The sequence below is a fragment of the Odontesthes bonariensis genome, chromosome 6 (assembly GCF_027942865.1).
Source record: "Odontesthes bonariensis isolate fOdoBon6 chromosome 6, fOdoBon6.hap1, whole genome shotgun sequence".
In the NCBI taxonomy this organism is placed as follows: Eukaryota; Metazoa; Chordata; class Actinopteri; order Atheriniformes; family Atherinopsidae; genus Odontesthes; species Odontesthes bonariensis.
Genome location: NC_134511.1, coordinates 1,275,488 through 1,303,011, shown reverse-complemented (window position 1 = coordinate 1,303,011; position 27,524 = coordinate 1,275,488). Strand labels below are relative to the sequence as shown.

The following is a 27,524-nucleotide window of genomic DNA, read 5'->3' as shown; positions in this document are numbered from 1 at the left end:
GAATAAAAGATTTGTGGAAAAAAATATTAATATATTATGTTTTTAGGTCGTTTTAAAAGGGGACAAAGTTTTTTTTCTACACAATAAAAAATTGCATTGTATATGATGTGTGTTCGAAAAAATATGATGAGTATCACTATTTCCAGTGTGAAATTAGAGGAGAAAGTTCACCCCAAGTGGACAAAAATGTCCCCATCAGGGATTAGGGTTTATCAGAACCTTTAATCAGAACCTTTCAACCTTCAAACAAACAAATCTTTTCTGGGTCACAGTCCAGTCTCTGTCCTGGTCCTGGTCCTGGTCCTGGTTCCGGTTCCTACATGAGGCTGCAGATCCTGGACTGCCCCTCGGCGCCCCGCTGGCCCCTCCGGTCCCGGATCAGCACCGCCTGGTTCCCGTAGCTGCTGTACCAGGCCGACTGGCTGCGGGTCAGGTAGGTGGAGGGCGGCTCCGCCTGCAGCTGCTGCTGCTGCCAGATCAGCAGCGACGTGTCCCGGTACCGGAGCTGGCCGAACGGCTCCGACAGGGCCTTGGCTGCCAGAGGGGGGCGGGCCGGGCCGGGGGGACTGGGGGGGCCGGAGGGGCCGGGGGGACCGGGGAGGCCCGAGGACCCGGGCTCCTCTACAGCAGCTGGGTCACACTCCGACATGCTGAGGCTCGGTTGGGTCCGGACCGGTTCAGGTCCAACAAAGCTGAGGAGAAACCAGCAGAAATGGAAAATAGAAAAATACTTTTTTCATCCCCCAATGGGGGAAACTATTACGGAGCCCCTAAAGGGATATGGAGGGATTTTTATCTCGCAAAAGTGTTTTTCCCACGTCAGTGAACCGGAAGTAAAACAGACACAGCGATGGAGGAGCCTACCCATCATCCGTAGACTTATGTCAAAGCCATGTCTACGTGCAAGAACGGATTTGATGTCTTTATATGTTAGGCCAATACTAAAATAGAAATCAATAAACTTCTCCCACGGATGATGGGTATGCTCGTCCATCGCTGTGTCTGTTTCACTTCCGGTTCACTGACGTGGGAAAAAAACTTTTTGCGAGATAAAAATCCCTCCAGATCCCTTTAGAGGCTCCGTAAAATTCTAATTAGTCAAGTAGCTCAACATTTTTTTTTAAATATTGACAATGATTGTATTAACAACAACAATAATAATACCAATTCTAGTAAAAAAAAATAATACTACTAAATAATAATAATAAAAAATGACTAAATAAACATATAAATTAATTGATTAAAAAAATAATAATAATAAAATTAAATTAAAAACAAAGGGGAGGCAAAAAAAAGAAGCAGGCAGGTTAGTGAGGTCCGCGGTCCGGATCGGAACCGGGTCAGAACCGGATCAGTTACTGATCAGAACCGGGTCAGTTACCAATCAGAACATCGATCATTTAACCCGGTTAAAGCCGGGCTGAACCCACCGTTCCGCCGCATGTCCCTGCCGGCCTCCGTACAGTCAAACTGCTGAGCGCCGCACTTCGCAGCTAGCAGCTGTTAGCTGTTAGCAGCTAGCTGCTGATGCCGCCGTTCGTTGCGCCAACGTAAACACGTCACAGCTGCGGCTTCACCGCGTCGCTGACGTCACAACCCTTCGCGCCGTCGGAGGGAACTGTGACGTTTAGCCGCGTTTCGCCCCGAGCCGCGCGGGCAGCCGCGGGCCGTTAGTTAGCTTTAGCTGCTTTAGCTTCAACCGGAGCGTCTGCAACCAATGGCAACCGTGCGCCCGGAGTCCGGTCCGGGTAGGAACAGAGAACACCGGAACTATGGTTCCCACCCAGGTGAGCCGGGTCTGATTCTGCTGGAGGGGAAGGGTTAAATATAAAGAGGGCGAGCAGGTAATTCAGCAGCTGGAAACATCTGGAATATTTTATAATATTAATTTTTTTTAACAGAGAGAAGCTCTGTTGTGCTGAGCAGACGGAACCAGGTCCCTGGGTGTTTCTCAGGCCCAGTTTAACGGTAATATGTGGTGAAATAAACATGTTTCACTGACAGAAGAGAAGCAGTGATAGAATTATAACTAGTAACCGGTAACCAGAGAGTTTCTCCTCTGGAAGAATCTGGGACAGATTACTTATTATTATTATTATTATTATTATTATTATTACAGGCCATCATGTCCAGAACCAGCAGCTGGAGATTTAACAAATGTTCTGAAAGTGTTTTCTGTCATCACTCCATCTCTAGATAGATAGATACATACTTTATTGATCCCAAAGGAAATTCAAGCATCCAGTAGCAGACATAATAAAGCAATAAAATGTTTATACAATAATAAACATTTCAAAAACAATCTAAGAATTTCAAAAACTGTTTAAGAATATAAAATATAAAAATATAAAGTGACCAGTGAAGTGACTCTAATGGGATCATTTTCAGTTTCATGTATGAAATCAGTTTGGGACCCTCAGGGCTCTGCTTTGGGCCCCTCAGGGCTCTGCGTTGGGCCCCTCAGGGCTCTGCTTTGGGCCCCTCAGGGCTCTGCGTTGGGCCCCTCAGGGCTCTGCGTTGGGTCCCTCAGGGCTCTGCGTTGGGTCCCTCAGGGCTCTGCGTTGGGCCCCTCCGGGCTCTGCGTTGGGCCCCTCAGGGCTCTGCGTTGGGCTCCTCAGGGCTCTGCGTTGGGTCCCTCAGGGCTCTGCGTTGGGCCCCTCAGGGCTCTGCGTTGGGTCCCTCAGGGCTCTGCTTTGGGTCCCTCAGGGCTCTGCGTTGGGCCCCTCAGGGCTCTGCGTTGGGTCCCTCAGGGCTCTGCGTTGGGCCCCTCAGGGCTCTGCGTTGGGCCCCTCAGGGCTCTGCGTTGGGCCCCTCAGGGCTCTGCGTTGGGTCCCTCAGGGCTCTGCGTTGGGCTCCTCAGGGCTCTGCGTTGGGTCCCTCAGGGCTCTGCGTTGGGCTCCTCAGGGCTCTGCGTTGGGTCCCTCAGGGCTCTGCGTTGGGTCCCTCAGGGCTCTGCTTTGGGCCACTCAGGGCTCTGCGTTGGGTCCCTCAGGGCTCTGCGTTGGGCCCCTCAGGGCTCTGCGTTGGGCCCCTCAGGGCTCTGCGTTGGGTCCCTCAGGGCTCTGCGTTGGGCTCCTCAGGGCTCTGCGTTGGGTCCCTCAGGGCTCTGCGTTGGGCCCCTCAGGGCTCTGCTTTGGGCCACTCAGGGCTCTGCGTTGGGTCCCTCAGGGCTCTGCGTTGGGCCCCTCAGGGCTCTGCTTTGGGCCACTCAGGGCTCTGCGTTGGGCCCCTCAGGGCTCTGCTTTGGGCCCCTCAGGGCTCTGCGTTGGGTCCCTCAGGGCTCTGCGTTGGGTCCCTCAGGGCTTTGCTTTGGGCCCCTCAGGGCTCTGCTTTGGGTCCCTCAGGGCTCTGCGTTGGGCTCCTCAGGGCTCTGCGTTGGGCCCCTCAGGGCTCTGCTTTGGGCCACTCAGGGCTCTGCGTTGGGCCACTCAGGGCTCTGCTTTGGGCCCCTCAGGGCTCTGCGTTGGGTCCCTCAGGGCTCTGCGTTGGGTCCCTCAGGGCTTTGCTTTGGGCCCCTCAGGGCTCTGCTTTGGGTCCCTCAGGGCTCTGCGTTGGGCTCCTCAGGGCTCTGCTTTGGGCCACTCAGGGCTCTGCGTTGGGTCCCTCAGGGCTCTGCGTTGGGTCCCTCAGGGCTCTGCTTTGGGCCACTCAGGGCTCTGCGTTGGGTCCCTCAGGGCTCTGCGTTGGGCCCCTCAGGGCTCTGCTTTGGGCCACTCAGGGCTCTGCGTTGGGTCCCTCAGGGCTCTGCGTTGGGTCCCTCAGGGCTCTGCGTTGGGTCCCTCAGGGCTCTGCTTTGGGCCACTCAGGGCTCTGCGTTGGGTCCCTCAGGGCTCTGCGTTGGGCCCCTCAGGGCTCTGCTTTGGGCCACTCAGGGCTCTGCGTTGGGTCCCTCAGGGCTCTGCGTTGGGTCCCTCAGGGCTCTGCTTTGGGTCCCTCAGGGCTCTGCTTTGGGCCCCTCAGGGCTCTGCTTTGGGTCCCTCAGGGCTCTGCTTTGGGCCCCTCAGGGCTCTGCTTTGGGACTCCCTGAACTTTTTCCGTTTGCTTTTAAACGTCTTCATAGTTGGGCTACGATTTACTTAAAGGCATAAACCCCAGTTAGAGCTGCTGTCAGCCAATCAGGGACTGCTTGATGTCCCAGAACCAACCAGAAGCAGCTGAGCTCTCTATAATAGATCGGCCGTCTCCTCATCCCATTGAGTTGCTGACTTTAGGTGTGCTGTGAGATGCAGCCACCAGGGGGCGCCCGTCTCCAGCATGTGATGAAGCTGAAGCAGTTTTTGGGTGGAACAGGTGGTGGAACGAGTCAGAGAAGCTGGAGAGAAGTGAGATCAGAGGGTTAAAGTGCTGCTGGAGGTGAATAAGGGTTGAGAACAGCAGCCGGAGGAGGAGCTGCCGTTAGTTCTGCTTTAGGCGTTGCAACAGAGCGAGGCAGGAAGCCGGAGTGACACATTCAAGGTCTGTGCGTCGCACCGATACCACAGAGCCGCCGAGGCAGAGAGGGCGGAGGTGCGAGAGCAGGGGGAAGTAAAGGGAGAGGCTTCAAGAGAAGGGCAACACAACGCCGAGGACGCTGAGCAGGGCAGGAGGCCGGGAAGCCTAGGAGAGCTGAGAAGGAGGCCGGGAGACCTAGGAGAAGAAAGAAGGAGGCCGGGAGACCTAGGAGAGCTGAGAAGGAAGCCGGGAGACCTAGAAGAGCTGAGAAGGAAGCCGGGAGACCTAGAAGAGCTGAGAAGGAAGCCGGGAGACCTAGGAGAAGAAAGAAGGAGGCCGGGAGACCTAGGAGAGCTGAGAAGGAAGCCGGGAGACCTAGGAGAAGAAAGAAGGAGGCCGGGAGACCTAGGAGAGCTGAGAAGGAAGCCGGGAGACCTAGAAGAGCTGAGAAGGAAGCCGGGAGACCTAGAAGAGCTGAGAAGGAAGCCGGGAGACCTAGGAGAAGAAAGAAGGAGGCCGGGAGACCTAGGAGAGCTGAGAAGGAGGCCGGGAAGCCTAGGAGAGCTGAGAAGGAGGCCGGGAAACCTAGGAGAAGAAAGAAGGAGGCCGGGAAACCTAGGAGAAGAAAGAAGGAAGCCGGGAAACCTAGGAGAGCTGAGGAGAGGAGGAGAAAGTAAAGGGAGAGGCTTCAAGTGAAGTAAAACCCAACGCAGAGGACGCTGAGCTGAGGCCGGGAGACCTAGGAGAGGAGGAGGCGTGATGGAGGAGGACATCAGGAAGCAGGGGACGCTCTTCCTGCAGCAGCAGCGCTTCGGAAAGGTACGACTGAGGAGTTCCCGGGCGGAGTTAGGGTGGTGCTGCTGATCCTGACCTGTGTGTGTGTGTGTGCGTACTTGTTTTCCTTACCGTGGGGGGTCCTGTGACAGGGAGCCCACCAACAAAGTGGCACCCGTGTGTTTGTGGGGCCCAAAATCCTGGACCCCACATTGGAAACCACTTTAAATCAGCTTGGGATGCTTTCCCAACATGCCTCATGCATTTTTTTTTTTAACTTGGCCTATTTGGTAGCTGTTGTGGGAATTTTAGTAAGGCACAGAGTCAGTTATTTTCTGAGGAGATAAGATGCTTTTAATAATTTCTTGCAAGAGAGAACAACACAATACAGAGTACAGAGCTACTCTGAGAATCTTAGGCAAAAACAAGTCAGTTAATATGCAGGTTATTATGTAATCGCTCCTTTGATATGTTCAAGCATTTGTTATCTATCTTTCCTCCCTTTCTACAGCCAAGGCGCCTCGGTATCGTGCCATGTTCCCTGTCATACTCCTTAAAGTTGTTAAATCATAAGAGCACAATACCCTCATTGAAAGAGGGAGAAAAGAGTGTCTTGCATGAGTTATTACCGGTTGATCTGTGTTGTTCTCTCGTAGCGAAAAACTAACATGTAAAATAAGGCAAGGCAATTTTATTTATAGAGCACACTTCGTACACAGGTAATTCAAAGTGCTTTACAGCTACATAAAATCACAAGAAGGCAATAAAACCATTAAAAAGAAATAAGAAATAAAAAACCATTAAAAGTAATCATTAATGAATTCATTAAAAAGTGAAGAGTGCAGATAAAACACTTTCAGGTGTCATATGCACAGCTAAACAGAACTGTTTTCAGCCTGGATTTAAACATTGTCAGAGCTGAGGCCTGTCTCACATCTTCTGGAAGACTGTTCCAGATGTTAGGAGCATCAAACTGAAACGCAGCCTCACCTTGTTTAGTAAAATAAAGTTTCAAATTGTGTTTATTGAAAGTGATTTTTAATATCAAGATTTTTTTTGGGACTTGCCTGATTTTTTTCATAGTTCTAGGACCACTAGAAAGGGTGGACCCCACAACTCACTAAACTCCTGTCGGTCCTGCAGTGGGAGGTTAACAGGGATGTGTGTGTGTGTGTGTGTGTGTGTGTGTGTGTGTGTGTGTGTGTGTGTGTGTGTGTGTGTGTGCACGTGCACGTGTCCGTGCGCAGCGCTGGAAGCGGGTGTGGTGCGTCCTCTACAGGGAGAGCTCCTGCTCCATCTCCCGGTTGGAGTTCTTCGAGTGCAAAGATGGAGGCGGCGCGGAGAAGAGCGACCGGAGTCTGCGCCGACACCAGGAACACAAGAAGGTAAGAAGGGCAAGCTAACGAAGCTAACGAATCACTGGACAGAGTATGGGTCAAGCCCAAACAGGGTTACCAGAGCCAGTTCCAGGGGTGATGCTCTGTCCCATTTAGTCAGGCTGTATTCTCCCACAGAGCCTCTCACACCTGGAACATAATTCCCAGCACAATTAGAGAATTGCCAACATTAAATTAATTTTGTAAGCAGGTAAAATCATGGCTACTGGATCAACAATACTGTCAACATAATTCAATATAGTTGGTACTGGCAGTTGTTCTTAACTTATTGCTGTATTTAACTTTGTACTTGTATTTTATATTATTTATTTTAAAATGAGTGAGATGTCTTTGACTTTTTAATTTTACAATTGTGTGCAATACTTGTTTTTTATTTATTTTTTAAGGAACATCAAACCTGTCAAGGGACTAAAGATGGAAATTAGCCTTATGGCTACAATCTTGTATATTTTGCATTTTGTTTTAAATGCTAGTAATATATGCTGTCTCTTTGTTAAATAAATAAACTTGAAACTTGAAGCCCTAGTTGGGCTAAGATTGAGAAGGAAGTTGCAGCTCCATTTAATATTGTGGAATAAGTATCACAGAAGAAAAAAGACAGACAGAAGAAGAAGAAAATCTGATCTTGCAACACTCTCGGTGGGCATGGGCACATGAGCTGTTGGGGATCTCACAATATAAGCAGGGCTATTCTTCTTTATGGAATAACCCTCCAATATGTATCAGGAAAAAGACATGTTTTCAGCATACGTGGCTGGCAAAAGGGATACGTGTTGTCAATGACCTATACAGGGACCGACCGGTCACTTAGATCAGTGGTTTTCAAAGTTGGGGCCGCTAGGGGGGCCTCAGAAAATTGGAGTGAAGATAAGAAAAAAATGGAAAAATAAAAAAATAGAATTCAATTTTTTAAAAATCATTATAAAAAATAGTCACCTTTTTTTAATCAGTATTGTAAAATACAATTTATAATAATATATCATATGGAAATGTTATTTGCCATGCTTGTCTTTCTGATTGGCTGCCAGTCAAAACATCGTAGACCTGGCGGTTTGCGCCTGTTCTGAAGCTGCTCTGCTCCTCAAGCTAGCGTGTAGCTAGCTTAGCCAAAATGGACAGATTTTTGAGTTGGAAGAGACTGAAAGAACTGGCCGACTAAAATCAGAAAGTATGAGGCAGCATACATTAAGTTTGGCTTTACAGCCTAACAGAAAAATGGCGTCCTCTGTCTGGAGACCCTCTCAAATGAGTGTTTAAAACCTTCGAAACTTCAGCGTCACTTGATACAAAAACATCCGGCGGAGTCCGAAAAAACGGTCGACTTCTTCAGACGTAAAGAAGAGCATTTAGTCAGGCTGCATTCACACAGCGAGCTGCTGTCCGTGAAGAAAAGAAAGAAAATACCTTCTAAGAGTTGATGTTTCTTTACATATTTTGTAGCATTGTCTGTGGTTTGCAAAGGGGGCCAGAAGCTGAAACTGTTTGGGGGGCCTTGGCATGGAAACGTTTGGGAACCCCTGGCTTAGATCATTTCAGGACCTTAAAGAACAATGTAATTTAACAGATAAAGGGGATTTCTGGAAGTATTTACAATTGAGGAGTAGAGTGAGTTCTACTTTCAAGATTCAAAGTTTTATTTGTCACATGCATAGTTATACACGGTACCGTCCACAAAATACAAACTATAAACTACAAAATATAAACTAGGTAGCAAAGTAACATTAATAGAAAGTTAAAGTAAAATTAGAAATTCCTAAATTAGAATCGTAGAATATCAAATAAAATATATAAGCAAGATTAAAATACAAAATAAGATAAAAAATATATACATATAGAATAAAATAGAGTACAAAATAAAGTAAAGTAAATATATGTATGTGCATAGGTTAAAGTCCGAGATATGTGCAAAAAATGCGGACAGCTTGTGGGAAAAAGCTCCTCCTCATTCTCTCTGTGTTCGCCTTCGGGGTGCGAAAGCGTTTCACGGTCTTCCTGGCTCTGATCCAGCACCGCTTACTGTAGATAGTCTGCAGGTCGGGAAGCTCGGTCCGGGTGATACGTTCAGCCGATCGTACCGCTTCCTGGAGCTGCTCCCGAACCAGGTTGTGATGTTCCCCGTGGGATGCTTTCGATGGTGCAGGAGTGGAAGTTCTGCAGCACCTGGGAGGGCAGTCTGAAGTCCCTTAGACGTCTGAGGTGGTAGAGACGCTGACGGGCGTCTTCTTTGCGGCTGCGTTGATGTGGCAGGTCCATGAAAGGTCCTGTGAGATGTGAGCTCCGAGGTACTTGAAGCTCTCTACATCTGCCGTACCGTTGATGAGAACAGGGTGGTAGCTCCTCTCCTGCTTTCTGCTGTAGTCCACAATCAGCTCCTTTGTCTTGCTGACGTTGAAGTGGAGATTGTTGTCCTGGCACCAGTTCTCCAGGTGTTCAATCTCCTCCAGGTGGGCCCTCTCGTTGTTGTCTGAGATCAGGCCTACCACAACGATGTCGTCAGCAAACTTGATGATGGTGGTGGAGCTGGAGGTGGCGACGCAGTCAGAGGTGTACAGCAGCCCCGACTATTCAGAGACAGCAGGAGAAGCCGGGCAGCCTCTCCCATTCTCTGGCAAAACTGCTACATCTTCAATGTTAAATTGACGATAAAACAGTTATTCACAAAACAAAAGATAGCCCAATACTGGATTTACTTTCATACCTACAACATGTTGTCCTGTAGCTTAATGAAGTGATTTGTTCTGAAATCGTTCACTGAGGAAATCATGTTATGAAGCCGCCACTAACCGCCGGGCTTCCGAGCCGAGGGCTGCCCGGCTTCAGGAGTGGGGGGAGAGTCAAGTTTTTTTCTACAATTCTAGGTCATCATTGGCTAAATCGACAAAAACTCATCACTTCCGAGGCTGCCCGGCGTCTCTGGGGGTAGATTAGACGTGGGCGTGTCAATATGAGGGGCTGTGTCGTGATGATTGGAGTTAGTGTTTGTCCATCATGAGGGATTCTGTGGCAGCCGAATCTTTAAGCGGGGAGAAGCACGCTGGAACTTCAGTCCCAAAGCGGATACCAAAGAGGCTGGTTGTCTGTGAAAGTGCTGTCGGAGTTTCACTCATTTCCCATCGTTTCCATTTCCATCCTCACACACTTTTGTAAATATTACACTGTAAATAAGAAACACATCCTTGTTGTTTAGAAGTTTTGTCAATCATATTCCTGTTGTGCATTTGTTTGTCGTGTTAGCTCGTAGTTTTGTCACAATGGCGTAATATGGGCTTCCACTGTTTTAAAAGTCAGCAGCCGGCACTGGTGTACAGTGAGTACAGCAGAGGGCTCAGGACACAGCCCTGGGGTGCTCCAGTGCTGAGGGTGAGGGTGCGTGAGACATGTTTGCCTACACGCACAGCTTGTGATCTGTCTGTCAGGAAGTTGGAGATCCACTGACACAGGGACGGGTGGAGTTCCAGATCTTCCAGCTTTGTGGTGAGTTTGGAGGGAATAATAGTGTTAAATGCTGAGCTGTAGTCGGCAAACAGCATTTTAACATAATTACCCCTCCCAGTGTCCGGGTGTGAGAGGGTTGTGTGGGGCAGATGGGTGATGGCATCGTCTGTAGACCGGTTGGGGCGGTACGCAAACTGGAGTGGGTCCATGGATGCAGGCAGTGCAGAAGTGATGAAGTCTCTCACCGGTGTTTCAAAGCACTTCATCACCACTGATGTGAGGGCTACTGGGCGATAGTCACTAGCCGCTTTCGGACTGCAGGAACCTTTGGCAGTTCTAATAACCTTTTAATCCGCGGGGCCGTTTTCTCCCGTGTTCGGACATACAGGAACTCGGGGCTTTCTCCCTCAGTTCCTATAACCATTTCAGCTCCTTCTCCGAGGTCGGGTCTTTTCATGGTTTCTATAGAACACACCTGACGGAGGTGTGTGGTGGTCGGTAGCTACGCCCCATGTCATGCTATCACGGCTGAAATGTTTCCTCATACCACACAGACAGAACCGGTGCGTGTTTAATAAGTTAAACTTACACTGGTCTCCTTTGTCTGCGGCGCTCTGCTGAATGCCGACTGAAACAGCTCCGCTGGGGAAGAACAGTTATCAGAACGGAATTCGAGTAGGACAGTTCTGATAACTGCGTTCTTATAACTACTCTGTCCGAAAGCGGCTATTGAGACATGGGGGCTGCGGTTTCTTGGGGACAGGAACAATGACAGACTGTTTGAAGCATGTTGGTACGATGCCCTGCGTCAGAGAGAGATTAAAGATGTCTGTGAATACCGGAGCTAGCTGGTCTGCGCAGGCTTTCAGGACTCGTCCGCAGATTCCGTCGGGTCCTGCTGCCTTCCTGGTATTCACTCTTTTAAACACTCTCCGTACATCTCTTTCTGTGATGGTGAAGGGACTCTGATCTCTGACACACTCTCCTCTGTCAGCAGCACCGTTGGTGTGATTAACACTGTTAGCGCCATTAGCACTGCTAACCGCAGCCTCGAAACGAGCATAGAAGGTGTTTAGCTCGTTGGCCAGAGAGATGAGTCCGCACTCTCCGGTCTGCAGGGTGGGCTCTTGTAATCCGTTACTGTTCTTAGTCCTTGCCACAGGTCCCTATTATCACCGTGCTGGAATTGTGACTCTAGTTTCCTTCCGTAGCGCCGCTTCGCCTCTTTTGCCGCTTTGCACACTCTGTATGACGCAGCCTTGTAGTCGCCCATGTTCCCGCTGATAAGCCCCGCGTTGTGGGCAGCAGTGCGGGTGTTCAGAGCATCGCGGATGGTTTTGTCCACCCACGGCTTCTGGTTGGGAAACCTCTTGACAGTAGTCTTTTGGATTAGAATGGGCGGAGGAAGGTGAAAATAAGGTTCAAGAATTTCTCAATTGTCGTCATACTTTGCACTCGGCCTCGCTGTTTTATAGGAAAATGTCAAATATTCAAACAAGAATGTGTGAAAGCTTGAGACTAATATGGCAGAAGGTACCTGGGTGGTGAGATTAGTGAAGATGTATGGCAGGATTTGATCTCAAATGTAGGCTGGGCTACAAGGGAGGCGAGGAGTGAGTTCATCCTTTATAAGATCGTTCACAGATATTATTTCACACCACTGAAATTGTTTAGAATGGGATTAACTCAGGATAATAAATGCTGGAAATGTCATAAGGACTCACATATATATACATATATGGTATGACGCCATAGAGGGGTGCAGGGCATGGTGAGGAGGATAAGTATGTTATACATGTGATTGTATTCATGTATGCTTTGAATATGTATGACATTTCAGGGGTGCCAGGGACGGGGGGCTGCCTTTAAGTTGTAAGATATGTTTTATTTAATTTTTTTGTTTTTTTTGTTTATCAATGTTATATTCTATTTTTATTCTGTTTATCCTTTTTACTTTCTTAAACAGCCTGTTAATTTAATTCTGTTAATTTGTTTGTTACATCTGTGACATCTGAAATGTCTGTGAAGATATTATGTTAAAACAAATAAAAACAAATAAAACATTTTTGTGTGTGTCCCAGGTGGTCCGGCTGTCCGACTGCATCCGTGTGACGGAGGTGGAGATGGATGGAGGTCCCAAAGACTCGGGCTCCTTCCTGGTGGAGACCACCGACAAGATCTACGTGTTCGCCTGCGACCGGAACCAGCTGGAGGACTGGACCCACAAGCTGTGCGAGGTGGCCTTCCCTGTAGGTACACGTGCACGCTCACACACGTGCACACTCAAAGCTGCTGGTCTGTTAGAACCTGAAGTGCACATTTACTGCTTATATTCTTATTAAAGTGCACATTTACTGCTCATATACAAGCTTTAGATTCAACATTAATGAGTTTAAACTCTGGCCTGTTTGGATCCTCCAGCTCAGACAGACTTCTGTGTTAAACTACCATCTCGCCCTTAATGTGTCATCTACGTAAACTTATTTATAGATCAAAATGTAGGTATTTTTATCTTCTTCCACTTAATATAACTGTCAGTGTGACAGACCTCACAGTTTTCTCTCAGATAACATAGAAAGTAGCCCCCAAACTCCAGAGTTTTCTCTTCAGATTTGGAGTCTCTGTAAGCTGCCATAAAAACTGTAAAACACACAGCAGAGGAATAAAAATACAGAAGCAGCTTCTGCTGCTCACAGTTACAGAAGTCAGTAAATCCAACTTCTCGTTTTCACAGTGTGACTGTTTGTTTGAGGCTGTTTCTGTCCGGCTCACCACAGAAAGTCACAGATGATGTGGGATCATTTAAACTGATTCAACTTCAGATTAATCAGATTACAGCTCAGTCTTATAGGCCTTCGGGAGAGAAAGCATCATCTCAACAACTTTCTGTGACTCTGCAGTCTCATAACATCCTTTTGGAAGTTTCAGGATGATCTGAACTTAATGTTTTAAGAGAAAACGTTTGTTATTTTCAGCTAATTGTAGCCAAAAAGGGCTCAAAATGAAGAAGTGGAACAAAAACAGACTGAGTCCGGCTGAACGTCACCACCAAAAAGTTTAATTTCAGCCCGAACGAGCTGTGAAAGAATGTAGAGATGGTGGTGGTTTCAGCTCCACTTCCCCTTTCAGTGTGTGTGCAACAGGAAGTGCACGCTCAGCCAATCAGGCTGCAACGTTTCAGTTTCACCGGTTCGACCTGCAGCTGGAACACAAAGCAAAGCTTCTCTGTGAGATACTAACGAGAAATTAAACGAGCTTATAGTTAACACAGGAAAGCTGCTTCACATCTAAATTTAACTGACAGGATCTTTATGTGAAGTCTGAAGCTTGTTTAAGATGTTTAAGATCCCAGCCGTGTGAGGGGCCTGATAACTGAAGGCTCTGCCTCCCAAACTGGCAGCTGGTTCCACAGAGAGGGGCCTGATAACTGAAGGCTCTGCCTCCCAAACTGGCAGCTGGTTCCACAGAGAGGGGCCTGATAACTGAAGGCTCTGCCTCCCAAACTGGCAGCTGGTTCCACAGAGAGGGGCCTGATAACTGAAGGCTCTGCCTCCCAAACTGGCAGCTGGTTCCTCAGAGAGGGGCCTGATAACTGAAGGCTCTGCCTCCCAAACTGGCAGCTGGTTCCTCAGAGAGGGGCCTGATAACTGAAGGCTCTGCCTCCCAAACTGGCAGCTTATTCCACAGAGAGGGGCCTGATAACTGAAGGCTCTGCCTCCCAAACTGGCAGCTGGTTCCACAGAGAGGGGCCTGATAACTGAAGGCTCTGCCTCCCAAACTGGCAGCTGGTTCCACAGAGAGGGGCCTGATAACTGAAGGCTCTGCCTCCCAAACTGGCAGCTTATTCCACAGAGAGGGGCCTGATAACTGAAGGCTCTGCCTCCCAAACTGGCAGCTGGTTCCACAGAGAGGGGCCTGATAAGTGAAGGCTCTGCCTCCCAAACTGGCAGCTGGTTCCACAGAGAGGGGCCTGATAAGTGAAGGCTCTGCCTCCCAAACTGGCAGCTGGTTCCACAGAGAGGGGCCTGATAACTGAAGGCTCTGCCTCCCAAACTGGCAGCTGGTTCCACAGAGAGGGGCTTGATAACTGAAGGCTCTGCCTCCCAAACTGGCAGCTGGTTCCACAGAGAGGGGCCTGATAACTGAAGGCTCTGCCTCCCAAACTGGCAGCTGGTTCCACAGAGAGGGGCCTGATAACTGAAGGCTCTGCCTCCCAAACTGGCAGCTGGTTCCACAGAGAGGGGCCTGATAACTGAAGGCTCTGCCTCCCAAACTGGCAGCTGGTTCCTCAGAGAGGGGCCTGATAACTGAAGGCTCTGCCTCCCAAACTGGCAGCTGGTTCCTCAGAGAGGGGCCTGATAACTGAAGGCTCTGCCTCCCAAACTGGCAGCTTATTCCACAGAGAGGGGCCTGATAACTGAAGGCTCTGCCTCCCAAACTGGCAGCTGGTTCCACAGAGAGGGGCCTGATAACTGAAGGCTCTGCCTCCCAAACTGGCAGCTTATTCCACAGAGAGGGGTCTGATAACTGAAGGCTCTGCCTCCCAAACTGGCAGCTGGTTCCACAGAGAGGGGCCTGATAACTGAAGGCTCTGCCTCCCAAACTGGCAGCTGGTTCCACAGAGAGGGGCCTGATAACTGAAGGCTCTGCCTCCCAAACTGGCAGCTGGTTCCACAGAGAGGGGCCTGATAACTGAAGGCTCGCTGTTTGGTGAATGATCAGATGCTGGTTGCTACGGTAACGGTGTTTTGATGCTTTGATGTGTGCAGATGAGTTGGATGGAGCCCTCGGTGAAGCGAAGTAGCCTGCAGAGAGGCAGCCGGGTGGAGGAGGAGGACCTGATGGAGCAGAACTCCCTGTACAGCGGCAGAGAGACGGGTACAGCTGAGCCTCCACCTTCTTTATTAGATTTACAGTTTTTACTGTTTATAGATAAATAAATTTACTCTGAACCCTCTGAGGACAGAGCAGCTTCAGCTCTCTGCAGCTCTTCAGTCACTTCCTGTCTCACCTTCACCCAAACCTCAGACTTCCTCCTCGTGTGTTCCTCAGGCCGCTAAATTTAGCATTCTGAGGTCTGAATGACGCACACACTGAAGGCTTCTGTCCTCCCAGGAGCTGTTCTGGTTCTGGTTCTGGTTCAGGTTTAGGTTCTGAGCGCTGCTCTGGCTGATAGCAGAATATCAGGGTTTCATGCAGCCGTGTTTTAGTCAGCTAAAGGATGCCAAGGAGGACTTGGTCACCCGGTGACCTGGTCACCTGGTTACCTGGTTACTCGGTTATCTGGTCACCCGGTGACCTGATCACCTGGTTATCTGGTCACCTGGTTACCTGGTCACCCAGTTATCTGGTCATCTGGTCACCCGGTTACCTGGTTATCTGGTTACCTGGTCACCTGGTTATCTGGTTACCTGGTCACCCGGTTACCTGGTTATCTGGTCATCTGGTTATCTGGTCACCTGGTTATCTGGTCATCTGGTTCCCTGGTCACCTGGTTATCTAGTCATCTGGTTATCTGGTTACCTGGTCACCCGGTTACCTGGTTATCTGGTCACCTGGTTACCCGGGTTTCTGGTCACCTGGTCACCTGGTTACCTGGTTATCTGGTCACCTGGTTATCTGGTCACTTTGGTATCTGGTTACCTGGTCAACCGGTTATCTGGTTATCTGGTTACCTGGTCACCCGGTTACCTGGTTATCTGGTCACCTGGTTATCTGGTTATCTGGTTACCCGGTTACCTGGTTATCTGGTCACTTTGGTATCTGGTTACCTTGGTATCTGTTTACCTGGTTATCTGGTCACCTGGTTATTTGGTCACCTGGTTATCTGGTTATCTGGTTACCTGGTCACCTGGTCACCTGGTTATCTGGTTACCCGGTTACCAGGTTATCTGGTTACCTGGTTACCTGGTTATCTGGTCACATGGTCACCCGGTTACCTGGTTATCTGGTCACCTGGTTATCTGGTCACTTTGGTATCTGGTTACCTTGGTATCTGTTCACCCGGTTATCTGGTCACCTGGTTATCTGGTCACATGGTTACCTGGTTATCTAGTCACCTGGATTTCTGGTCACCCGGTGACCTAATCACCTGGTTACCCACGGACCTGGTTACCCGGTTATTTGGTTATCTGGTCACCCCGGTGACCTGGTCATCTGGTCACCCCGGTGACCTGGTCATCTGGTCACCTGGTTATCTGGTTATCTGGTCACCTGGTCATCTGGCCACCTGGTTATCTGGCCACCTGGTTATCTGGTCATCTGGTTACCTGGTCACCTGGTTATCTGGTTATCTAGTCATCTGGTTATCTGGTTACCTGGTCACCCGGTTACCTGGTTATCTGGTCACCTGGTTACCCGGTTTTCTGGTCACGTGGTCACCCGGTTACCTGGTTATCTGGTCACCTGGTTATCTGGTACCCTGGTTATCTGTTTATTTGGTTACCTGGTCACCCGGTTACCTGGTTATCTGGTCACCTGGTTATCTGGTTACCCGGTTATCTGGTTATCTGGTCACCTGGTTATCTGGTCACTTTGGTATCTGGTTACCTTGGTATCTGTTTACCTGGTTATCTGGTTACCTGGTTATCTGGTCACCTGGTTATCTGGTCACTTTGGTATCTGGTTACCTTGGTATCTGGTCACATGGTTATCTGGTTATCTGGTTACCCGGTTACCCGGTTACCTGGTTATCTGGTTATCTGGTCACCTGGGTATCTGGTCACTTTGGTATGTGGTTACCTTGGTATCTTTTTACCTGGTTATCTGGTCACCCGGTTATCTGGTCACCTGGTTACCTGGTTATCTCGTCACGTGGTCACCTGGTCACCTGGTCACCTGGTTATCTAGTCACCTGGTTATCTAGTCACCTGGTTATCTAGTCACCTGGTCACCTGGTTATCTCATCACCTGGTCACCTGGTTATCTAGTCACCTGGTTACCTGGTTATCTCGTCACGTGGTCACCTGGTTATCTCGTCACCTGGTTACCTGGTTATCTCGTCACGTGGTCACCTGGTTATCTGGTTACCCGGTTACCTGGTTACCCGGTTACCTGGTTATCTGGTTATCTGGTTACCCGGTTACCCGGTTACCTGGCTATCTGGTTACCTTGGTATCTGTTCACCCGGTTATCTGGTCACCTGGTTATCTGGTTATCTGGTCACATGGTTACCTGGTTATCTATTCACCTGGATTTCTGGTCACCCGGTGACCTAATCACCTGGTTACCCACGGACCTGGTTACCCGGTTATTTGGTTATCTGGTTATCTGGTCACCCCGGTGACCTGGTCATCTGGTCACCTGGTTATCTGGTTATCTGGTCACCTGGTCATCTGGCTACCTGGTTATCTGGCCACCTGGTTATCTGGTCATCTGGTTACCTGGTCACCTGGTTATCTGGTTATCTAGTCATCTGGTTATCTGGTTACCTGGTCACCCGGTTACCTGGTTATCTGGTCACCTGGTTACCCGGTTTTCTGGTCACGTGGTCACCCGGTTACCTGGTTATCTGGTCACCTGGTTATCTGGTCACTTTGGTATCTGGTTACCTGGTCAACCGGTTATCTGGTTATCTGGTTACCTGGTCACCCGGTTACCTGGTTATCTGGTCACCTGGTTATCTGGTTATCTGGTTACCCGGTTACCTGGTTATCTGGTCACTTTGGTATCTGGTTACCTTGGTATCTGTTTACCTGGTTATCTGGTCACCTGGTTATTTGGTCACCTGGTTATCTGGTTATCTGGTTACCTGGTCACCTGGTCACCTGGTCACCTGGTTATCTGGTTATCTGGTTACCCGGTTACCAGGTTATCTGGTTACCTGGTTATCTGGTCACATGGTCACCCGGTTACCTGGTTATCTGTTCACCCGGTTATCTGGTCACATGGTTACCTGGTTATCTAGTCACCTGGATTTCTGGTCACCCGGTGACCTAATCACCTGGTTACCCACGGACCTGGTTACCCGGTTATTTGGTTATCTGGTCACCCCGGTGACCTGGTCATCTGGTCACCTGGTTATCTGGTTATCTGGTCACCTGGTCATCTGGCCACCTGGTTATCTGGCCACCTGGTTATCTGGTCATCTGGTTACCTGGTCACCTGGTTATCTGGTTATCTAGTCATCTGGTTATCTGGTTACCTGGTCACCCGGTTACCTGGTTATCTGGTCACCTGGTTACCCGGTTTTCTGGTCACGTGGTCACCCGGTTACCTGGTTATCTGGTCACCTGGTTATCTGGTACCCTGGTTATCTGTTTATTTGGTTACCTGGTCACCCGGTTACCTGGTTATCTGGTCACCTGGTTATCTGGTTACCCGGTTATCTGGTTATCTGGTCACCTGGTTATCTGGTCACTTTGGTATCTGGTTACCTTGGTATCTGTTTACCTGGTTATCTGGTTACCTGGTTATCTGGTCACCTGGTTATCTGGTCACTTTGGTATCTGGTTACCTTGGTATCTGGTCACATGGTTATCTGGTTATCTGGTTACCCGGTTACCCGGTTACCTGGTTATCTGGTTATCTGGTCACCTGGGTATCTGGTCACTTTGGTATGTGGTTACCTTGGTATCTTTTTACCTGGTTATCTGGTCACCCGGTTATCTGGTCACCTGGTTACCTGGTTATCTCGTCACGTGGTCACCTGGTCACCTGGTTATCTAGTCACCTGGTTATCTAGTCACCTGGTCACCTGGTTATCTCATCACCTGGTCACCCGGTTATCTGGTCACCTGGTTACCTGGTTATCTCGTCACGTGGTCACCTGGTCACCTGGTTATCTAGTCACCTGGTTATCTAGTCACCTGGTTACCTGGTTATCTCGTCACGTGGTCACCTGGTTACCCGGTTATCTGGTCACCCGGTTATCTGGTCACCCGGTTATCTGGTCACCTGGTCACCCAGTTACCTGGTCAACTGGTCACCTGGTTATCTGGTTATCTGGTCACCTGGTCACTTGGTCACCTGGTCACCTGGTTATCTGGTTACCTGTTCACCTGGTTATCTGGTTATCTGGTCACCTGGTTATCTGGATACCCGGTGACCTGGTAACCCGGTTATCTGGTCACCTGGTCACCCGGTGACCTGATCACCTGGTTACCTAGTTACCAGGTGACCGGTCCATTTGGACCCTCCCTCCCACCCACTGACAGCTGGGATGCCTCCAGCTCTCTGCAGCCCTGACCTGGATTAAGCGGGAACAGAAGAAGGATTTTTATTATTTTATTAATCTTTCAGTTAACCTTAAAATAAATGCTCCTTCACTACATGAAATATGTTGACTCATCTTTATGTTTGTCACGTTGAATCCAGTGTTGATTCTTCAGCTCATAATGATCAAAGGGCTGAAAGAAGAAGTCAGTTCGTGTCTCACGTTTATTTTTATTGGCCTCAAACAGCCGCAGCTGGTTTCTGACACGACAGAGTGGAAGTCTTAGCTCTGAGACAGTTTCCATTGTGGTTCTGAGCTCTGCGGCTGCGTAGTGGAAACTTCTGAGCGCCGGTTCCTGCTGCGGTCGCAGTCCGGCGCAGGGTGTCGCGGCACTGCAGTGACCAGTGGCTGCCAGACGAGCTTTTATCTCCACAGGACAAACTTCCTGCCTGTCAACAGGAAGTGTTTGACATTTGGGCTTCGGTGAGCTGAGCCTCAGCGGCGAGCTGAGCCCTAAGTTCCAACTCTCAGAGCCTGAACTTCAGAGCAGGGAAATGGAAGCATCTGAGAAATAACTCCTCCTGGTTTATTTACTGATTTATTTTCTCCTTTAGCAGCAGCTAACGCTAACAGCTTAGCTAATGAAGGTGACGTACACCAGCTTCTGAGGAGTTATTGCTGCTTCTTTAGCAGCAGCTAATGCTAACAGCTTAGCTAATGAAGGGGACGTACACCAGCTTCTAAGGAGTTATTGCTGTTCCTTTAGCAGCAGCTAACGCTAACAGCTTAGCTAATGAAGAGGACGTACACCAGCTTCTAAGGAGTTATTGCTGCTCCTTTAGCAGCAGCTAACGCTAACATCTTAGCTAATGAAGGGGACGTACACCAGCTTCTAAGGAGTTATTGCTGTTCCTTTAGCAGCAGCTAACGCTAACAGCTTAGCTAATGAAGGGGACGTACACCAGCTTCTAAGGAGTTATTGCTGCTCCTTTAGCAGCAGCTAACGCTAACATCTTAGCTAATGAAGGGGACGTACACCAGCTTCTAAGGAGTTATTGCTGTTCCTTTAGCAGCAGCTAACGCGAACAGCTTAGCTAATGAAGGTGATGTACACCAGCTTCTAAGGAGTTATTGCTGTTCCTTTAGCAGCGGCTAATGCTAACAGCTTAGCTAATGAAGGTGACGTACACCAGCTTCTAAGGAGTTATTGCTGTTCCTTTAGCAGCGGCTAATGCTAACAGCCTAGCTAATGAAGGTGACGTACACCAGCTTCTAAGGAGTTATTGCTGTTCCTTTAGCTATGCAGTATGTAGTATGTAGTAGGCGGTTTCGAACACAGCTAGAGTCTCAAAAGGAACTAAAACTAAGACAAAGAATTACTAAATGTGCTCAGAAGTAAATGGAACCAGAACCAAAGGTCACAGATTACCATAGAAGAAGTGGGTGAGACGCAGAAATCAAAGAATAAACCAGAACATGAAGATCAATAACGAGCAGAAAATAAAGGAAATTTAAAAAAAATACCGTTTAAAACACTGAAAAAAGCAAGTCAGAAACACAAACTAAAATAGAAGACGTGAGACACAACGTTGCAATAAGTAACAGGAAGTTAAAATATATCCAATCACATGGAGGCAAGTTCCTAAAAATAAAGTCACAGAAGCCACAAAAGGATCCAAACAAAGCTGAGTCAGCAGGAAACACGTGGGAACAAAGAAACCATTAAACACTCCAAAACCAAACGACCTCAAAGGAAGCTGGTTTATAACCTAAATATGACCGAAGCAGCGCCCCCTACAGGCACCAGATGGTACAACGCAACTCTGTGACCACTGTTCACGTTTGCTCCGCCCCCAAAATATGACACATCAGCGTTTCAGCATCGGAGAAAATGTCCCCCGACAGCCTCTCAGTTTCTTAAAGGGACAGTTAGTCAAATTCATTCTTAAGTTCACAACAGCAACTTTACACTGAGCAGAGCACGAGAAACGAGACCACAATTTAATCCATTTAGTACATTAAGTGTACAAAATATTGTTCAGCTCAGTTCCCCGTTTCATGTTTGTTTAAAGGGACAGTTCGCCTCTTTTGACATGAAGCTGTATAACATCCCATATCAGCCACATCATTTATGAACATCTTCTTACCCCCTGCTGCGTCCTGTGAGCAGAGTTCCAGCCTCGTTTTGGTGTTGATGAAGGTAGTCCGGCTAGTTGGCTGGGGTTTAAAAAATAAAGCGTTTTGTACAAATTAAAAAGTATGGGGCCAAAAATCCACAACAAGGTGAGACTGATAACGTTGTACAGATAAGTTGAGATAGATAGAAAATTCCTCTTAAGTTTGGACACATGCTCCTCAAGGATCCATGAAATTAAATGTGGTGTGCCCCAAGGCTCAATTTTAGGCCCCGTACTTTTTAATTTGTACAAAACGCTTTATTTTTTAAACCCCTGTTTCTGCACATTTTAGTAGCAGCCCGACAATCATGTTGTTTCTGAATTGAGTTTCTCTTCATCTTAGTCTGGTTTCTGGTGAACTGCTGCTCTGATTGTTGTGGTGGAAGTCAACCAGAGTTGTGTTTGTTTTATTTATAAAGCTCGATATGAACAGACAAAGAGACGCAAATAAAGGCGGTTAAACGCAGACGATCTGCAGACCAACGCACCCAAAATAAAACCAAGTACGGTGAGCGTGCACGGAGAGCGTGCACGGAGAGCATCATCCTCCACTGGGTTTCACTGTTTTAATTCAATTCAAATCAATTCATTTTTATTTATAAGGCGCCAAAATACAACAAATCTAAAGGCCCTTAAATAATTCAGTCCAATTCAAGCCAATTGGAGTTCAATTCATTGTAATTATAATCCAATCAAATCCAATTAGTTAAATTCAAAACAAGCCGTTTTGAATTGGATCCGGCCTGGATCTGGCCCATACAGTGTAACTCTATATATAGTACCTGAGTGTTGCAGCAGTGCTGCCACAGCAGCAACATTTCTGGTATAAGTGAGGTCAGGATAAGCAGCTCCTGCAGCTGCTACTGTTGTTCCACATCCTGAAACACCTTCATCTCACAGCTGTGTGGTTTCCTCTGTGGATCAGCAACAGTTCTACGACTCTGCAGGCGAACACTTAAAGTCCTGGTGTCGTATTTTAGTTCATTTACTTTTAGTTTCCTAACATATGCTTTTATACAGAGACTTCCACGTTCTGAACAACTTTAAAGCCTAATTTCAGTCAGAAACTCTGGTATCAACGAGAAGAACTGATGGTTCCTCCATCATGGAACCAACAGTGAGAGTTGACTGGACTGAGTCCGCCTTGTTTGTAGGGATGGCAGAACCAGAACCAGAACCAGAACCAGATGAGGTTCCTGAGAGGAACTCAGAGTTTAACCAGCTGCTGCAGAGCCAGAAGTCTCTCTGCATCTGGTGGTTTCATAGTGCATGCTGGGAGAGCTCCTGAAAGAGCACTGCAGTCCTGGAGCTTTAAGGTTGCATTCCTTCCTTCATGTAGACATGTTAGGGAGACAACCTGAAATTGATTTATATTACAAAGAGAAGGGGCCCCAGTATGGAGCCTTGGGGCACTCCAGCAGAGAATCAATGACATGTGAATGTTTGTTCTTCGTTCTTCACTTTCAGATAACACCCACTGAGATAACTTTTACCAGCAGCAGGAGTTGGTGGCAGACAGTCAGATACAAACTGATTTCACTGATGTTGGAAAAATACACCCAGATTTCTCTGAGTGATGAAGAGTTTATGTTGATACAGTGATGATGGACTGATTGGCTGCTTGATCAATAGTTCAGTCACAGAGAGGTGAGGTTGAAAGATGAGCTGATGAGGTTTGTCCGGTGGGAGTGAAGGTACAGTTGGGTATCATCTGCATAGCGACTGATAAAACCCAATGAGGTGGTCGATTCGGTCAAGAGAAGGGATCCCAGAACAGAGCTGTCCATGCCATGACATCATCATGACATCATTAGGTTATCTCAGTCTGGTTTTCATTTTCTGAAATTCGGTGAATATGAATTATTCTCTGCTCAAGCTGCTGCCCCCGCGACCCGATCCCCGGACAAGCGGAAGATGATGGATGGATGGATGGATGAATTATTTGATCACTCAACAGAGAAAAGAAGCTGAAACTTGTAGAGTTTAATAATTGATTGATGCTGAATTATCAACTTCTTTGTGGATCGATTCATTCTTCATGTTGAATTTAACGTGCGTTTCAGTGTCGGTGCAGGACTTCAGAGTGTGTGTTCGAAGGACGGACGCGTCCGATCGCTGCCGGCTGAAGGGCGACGGCATCCTACGAACTGACGTCGATGCTCTGCACCTGCTGGACAAGACGGGGGACATCCTGTTCACCTGGCCGTACAGATACCTGCGGCGCTTCGGACGGGACAAGGTGACCCCAACACACAGAAACACACGGAACAGTCCTTTAAAGGTCTTTCCTGAATGGAAATCCAGATTAGAAACACATTTTAAAAGGTGAAGAAACATTTGTTTCTGCTGGTTGTTTGACTGAATAACGGAAACATGTTTTGGACGGCAGGAAAAGTCACAAAGTTTTAGCAAATAAGGCTTGAGGTTGTTATTAGGAACCTGATTTAGAACAAATGTGCAGAGAGGTCAGATCTGAGCGGTCTCCAGGCTTCAGTTTATCTAGAAAATAAAAGCGGTCCAAGTATAGATCCCTGAGGAACGCCACAGGTCAGAAACGCCAACAAAAAACCATTAGATAAGTCAGAAATAAACCATGAATCCCATAAATTTTCTATCGGTCAAAAAGGAAAACTGCAGCAACCAGCTGGACTTAATAAAGTTATTTTATTCTCACACAAACCCGTCGGAGCATCACGCTGTGGTTTGACATCATGAGTCGGGCAGTTATTTTAGGGTCTGAGTTGGTCTGCAGTTTATATAGAAAATAAAAGGGGTCCAAGTATAGATCCCTGAGGAACGCCACAGGTCAGAAACACCAACAAAAAAGGGTCTGAGTTGGTCTGCAGACTCCTCTGTTGGGACGCCAGCGAGTCCAGAGCATCTGATTAAAGTCAGGAAGTAAGAATGGACTCCGTTGTAACTGCTTCCCTCTCTGCAGGCAACCTTCTCCTTCGAGGCGGGTCGCAGGTGCGACTCCGGCGAGGGCAGCTTCGAGTTTGACACCAAACAGGGCAACTTCCTGTTTCAGGCGGTGGAGGCAGCCATCAACTTGCAGAAGATCTCCCTCCCCCACAGACAGACGTCCGCCGGCGGCGGCCAGGGGAGTCCGGAGAACCCGCCTCCACCACCGTCCAACCCTCCGCCGCCCTACAGCAGGACGCTGCCTCAGCCCCGCGGACAAGTCCCACAACCCCCTGCTGCTCAGGTCGGGCAAACAAAGATCTTAATCTTCCTGGATTTTCTGAAATATAGTCTAAATGTTCAGAAAAAATGAATGAATATAGAAGTAAAACCTACACAGACGAACACAGATTACACCAGACTCTGGTCAAATTTCCTGTAATTTTAATTCTGAGCAACATTTCCTGGAACAGGATGATGTAAGACTTCAGCATGAAGCCCAAACCACACGTCCTTCAGTTCAGCTCACAGACCAGACGTCTTCCTTCAGCTAAATGACCCACTTTAGAAGTTTTATGTTTTCTGTCTGCAGGCGGCCGACGGCGTGTACAGCGTCGTGAACGATCCTGCAAACCAGCCAATGACAAACAGCGAGGGCGCCGGGCCTGCAGCGCAGCAGCGCCCCCAGCTGGTAGGACACCAGAATCAGCCAATCGAGCATTTCATGATCAATTCCAGGAGATCAGAAACATCCAGGAACACAAACTGGACTCATACACAAGTTGAATATAGTTAGGAAACAAACACGAGGAGATAGTCTGTAGATTAGATTAGATTTTATTAGGGCTGGGCAACGATTAAAATGTTTAATCTAATTAATCACATGATTTCCCTGATTAATAACGATTAATCGCATTTGTACGCAGAATCCAAAAATGAATCCAAAAGTGGTGTATAGCTTTTAGCATTTAGCTTTATTTTAAATGTGCTGCCATATGAATGAAAGGGCCATAACATTTGTTGTGCAAAAATACTTTTATGTGAGCAACAGACTTTTACAAAATAAAAGCCTGTGAGCGGCAGACTTTTACAAAATAAAAGCCTGTGAGCGGCAGACTTTTACAAAATAAAAGCCTGTGAGCAACAGACTTTTACAAAATAAAAGCCTGTGAGCAACAGACCTTTACAAAATAAAAGCCAAAATAAAAACCCGGTTTGAGTCCCGCATCGGCAGCCCTGTACTGCGTGTTGTTCCCCCTCTCTCTGCCCCCTGCTTCCTGTCTCTCTGAACTTTCCATTAAAGGCAAAAAAGCCCCCCCCAAAAAATTAATAATAAATAAATAAATAAGTAATTTAAAAAAAAAAATAAATAAGATAAAACCTGCGTTAATGTGCAATAAAATATTCATCTGCGTTAAATAATTAACTAAGTTAAATTAAATAAGTTAACGCGATAATAACGAGTTAACTCACCCAGCCCTACATTAGATGGCTAACATTAGCTGGCAAACATGTCTGATTACTCGGGTCCCTAAAAACCGGCTGCTGCTCACCGGCTCTTTTTTTTTCTGTTTTCAGTCTCGTTTGGAGCCTCCGGTCGACAAAATGCTGACCGCCGTGAAGAGCCTGACCCTGGATACTCGCGGACTCCCCGTCCCCCAAAAGAACCAGGTCAAGATGATCTCCAGCTGCCCTCTGCCCAACATCGCCCCCGAGTCCGGCTCCAGCGTGGCGCCGGGCCCCGGCTCCGGCTCTGGCCCCGCACCTGGCCACGCCCCCAACCTACGCACCGGCCCCAGAGCGAGCGCCACCACCAGCCAGGACCAGATGTACTCCCAGATCAGCCTGCCGGCCGACGCAGGTCGCAGATCCAGGAAGGAGAAGAGGAGCGACAGCAAGGCGGGCCCCTGTAGCCCCCCGCTGGTCAACAAGGAGTCGGAATACTCCCAACCCTTCGACACCATCGCCTCAAGCGTCATGGCCGACATCCTGAACTGCCACCAGGGCCGCGGTGCCGACCCGGGCGACGACCTGGGCGCCGACCCGCTGTACGACAGCATCGACGAGATGAAGATCAGAAACATCTTCACATGCGAACCCAACGCCGCGGGGGGGGCGTACAGGAAGGTGGACCACATCTACGACGAGCCCGAAGGCTGCGCCGCCGCCGCCACGGGAACGGATTCCACCCCGGCGGTGTACGATGACCCCGAGGAGATGAGGGGAGACGCCTGGAGGGTCATGGGTACGACCGCCGACCCCAAGGGCCACGAGTACCCCTACAACCCCCGAGTGGATGACTACGCTGTGCCCAAACGACCCCAGAGGGTGTTCGCTGCCGCCCGGAGGACCACAGAAGAAGAAGAGCGGGAGGACCGACTGGAGGAGGAGCCCCAAGAAGAAGAAGAAGAAGAAGAAGAAGAGGAGGAGGAGGAGCATTCACCGTACAACAACGTGATGGTGAAAATGGTGTAGGACATAAAGGGGAGGACAGTACATCTGTACCAGCGGCGGTCCTGGCTAGGTTTACGCCATCCCTTGCCCCCCCCCCCCCAAAAAAAAGACTTACCCCACCACCAACACAACAACATATTGGCTGTGTTCCAAACCGCATACTACATACTACATACTACATACTGCATACTACATACTGCATACTACATACTGCATACTACATACTACATACTGCATACTACATACTACATACTACATATTCATCGATCAGACAGTATGCAGAGCGTTTACCCACAATGCATTTCGCTCCTGCCCGAGCCGAAATCAGCCGGCCTGAAGCTGATTTCCCTTAAGCTCTAAACTCTGTAAACTTTAGCAACATTTGAAACATTTTCAGGTGAGAAAGTAGTCGTTTAGATCCCCAACGTGTTGAAAACCTGACAAAATACCGGCTATTTACAATTTTGTTCCCACGAATTCGGCGCTACTAAAGCTAGCCGCAGTGAGCTAACGCACTTCCGGTTATTTTCACAAAATAAAATACCCGTTGCCTTTTATCATAGGGAAAGCCATTACCATACAATTGGTGCTTTTGTTTTGAAAACAGGAAGTGAACCTACCCTCGTTGTAGCTAGCTTGAAACTGCCGTTTTGACAGGAAATGACGATCGGCGACGTCACGTTACGTTGCATCTTGGGTAGTTTGAGTATGAGTAGTAACCTCATGATGCATACCCAACATTTAGGAGGATCTAGTATGCATCCGGGAACTTAAAAAAAGTTAAAGTTTGTATGAGTAGTA

At 48.3% G+C, this 27,524-nt stretch overlaps 2 protein-coding genes across 3 annotated transcripts; one reads left to right on the top strand and one right to left on the bottom strand.

Moving 5' to 3' along the window:
- Positions 1–239: 239 nt before the first annotated feature.
- Positions 240–1,737, bottom strand: brd3os (BRD3 opposite strand). Its single transcript, XM_075466990.1, has 2 exons — positions 1,431–1,737; positions 240–692 (listed from the first exon to the last, which is right to left on the bottom strand). Exon 2 carries the CDS (start codon positions 647–649, stop codon positions 317–319), a length of 333 nt encoding a protein of 110 aa, XP_075323105.1. The 5' UTR covers positions 650–692; positions 1,431–1,737; the 3' UTR covers positions 240–316.
- Positions 1,617–27,193, top strand: dok2 (docking protein 2). 2 transcript variants are annotated; one of them, XM_075466989.1, is made up of 8 exons: positions 1,617–1,787; positions 6,453–6,590; positions 12,119–12,286; positions 14,807–14,915; positions 23,432–23,607; positions 24,307–24,573; positions 24,862–24,960; positions 25,848–27,193. In XM_075466989.1, the coding sequence occupies exons 1-8, from the start codon at positions 1,773–1,775 to the stop codon at positions 26,742–26,744; spliced, it is 1,869 nt and encodes a 622-aa protein (XP_075323104.1). In that variant the 5' UTR covers positions 1,617–1,772; the 3' UTR covers positions 26,745–27,193. The 2 variants fall into 2 exon arrangements, with proteins under 2 accessions (XP_075323104.1, XP_075323102.1); XM_075466987.1 differs by lacking the exon at positions 1,617–1,787 and adding an exon at positions 5,166–5,250 and having other exon boundaries at positions 25,848–27,192.
- Positions 27,194–27,524: the final 331 nt, after the last annotated feature.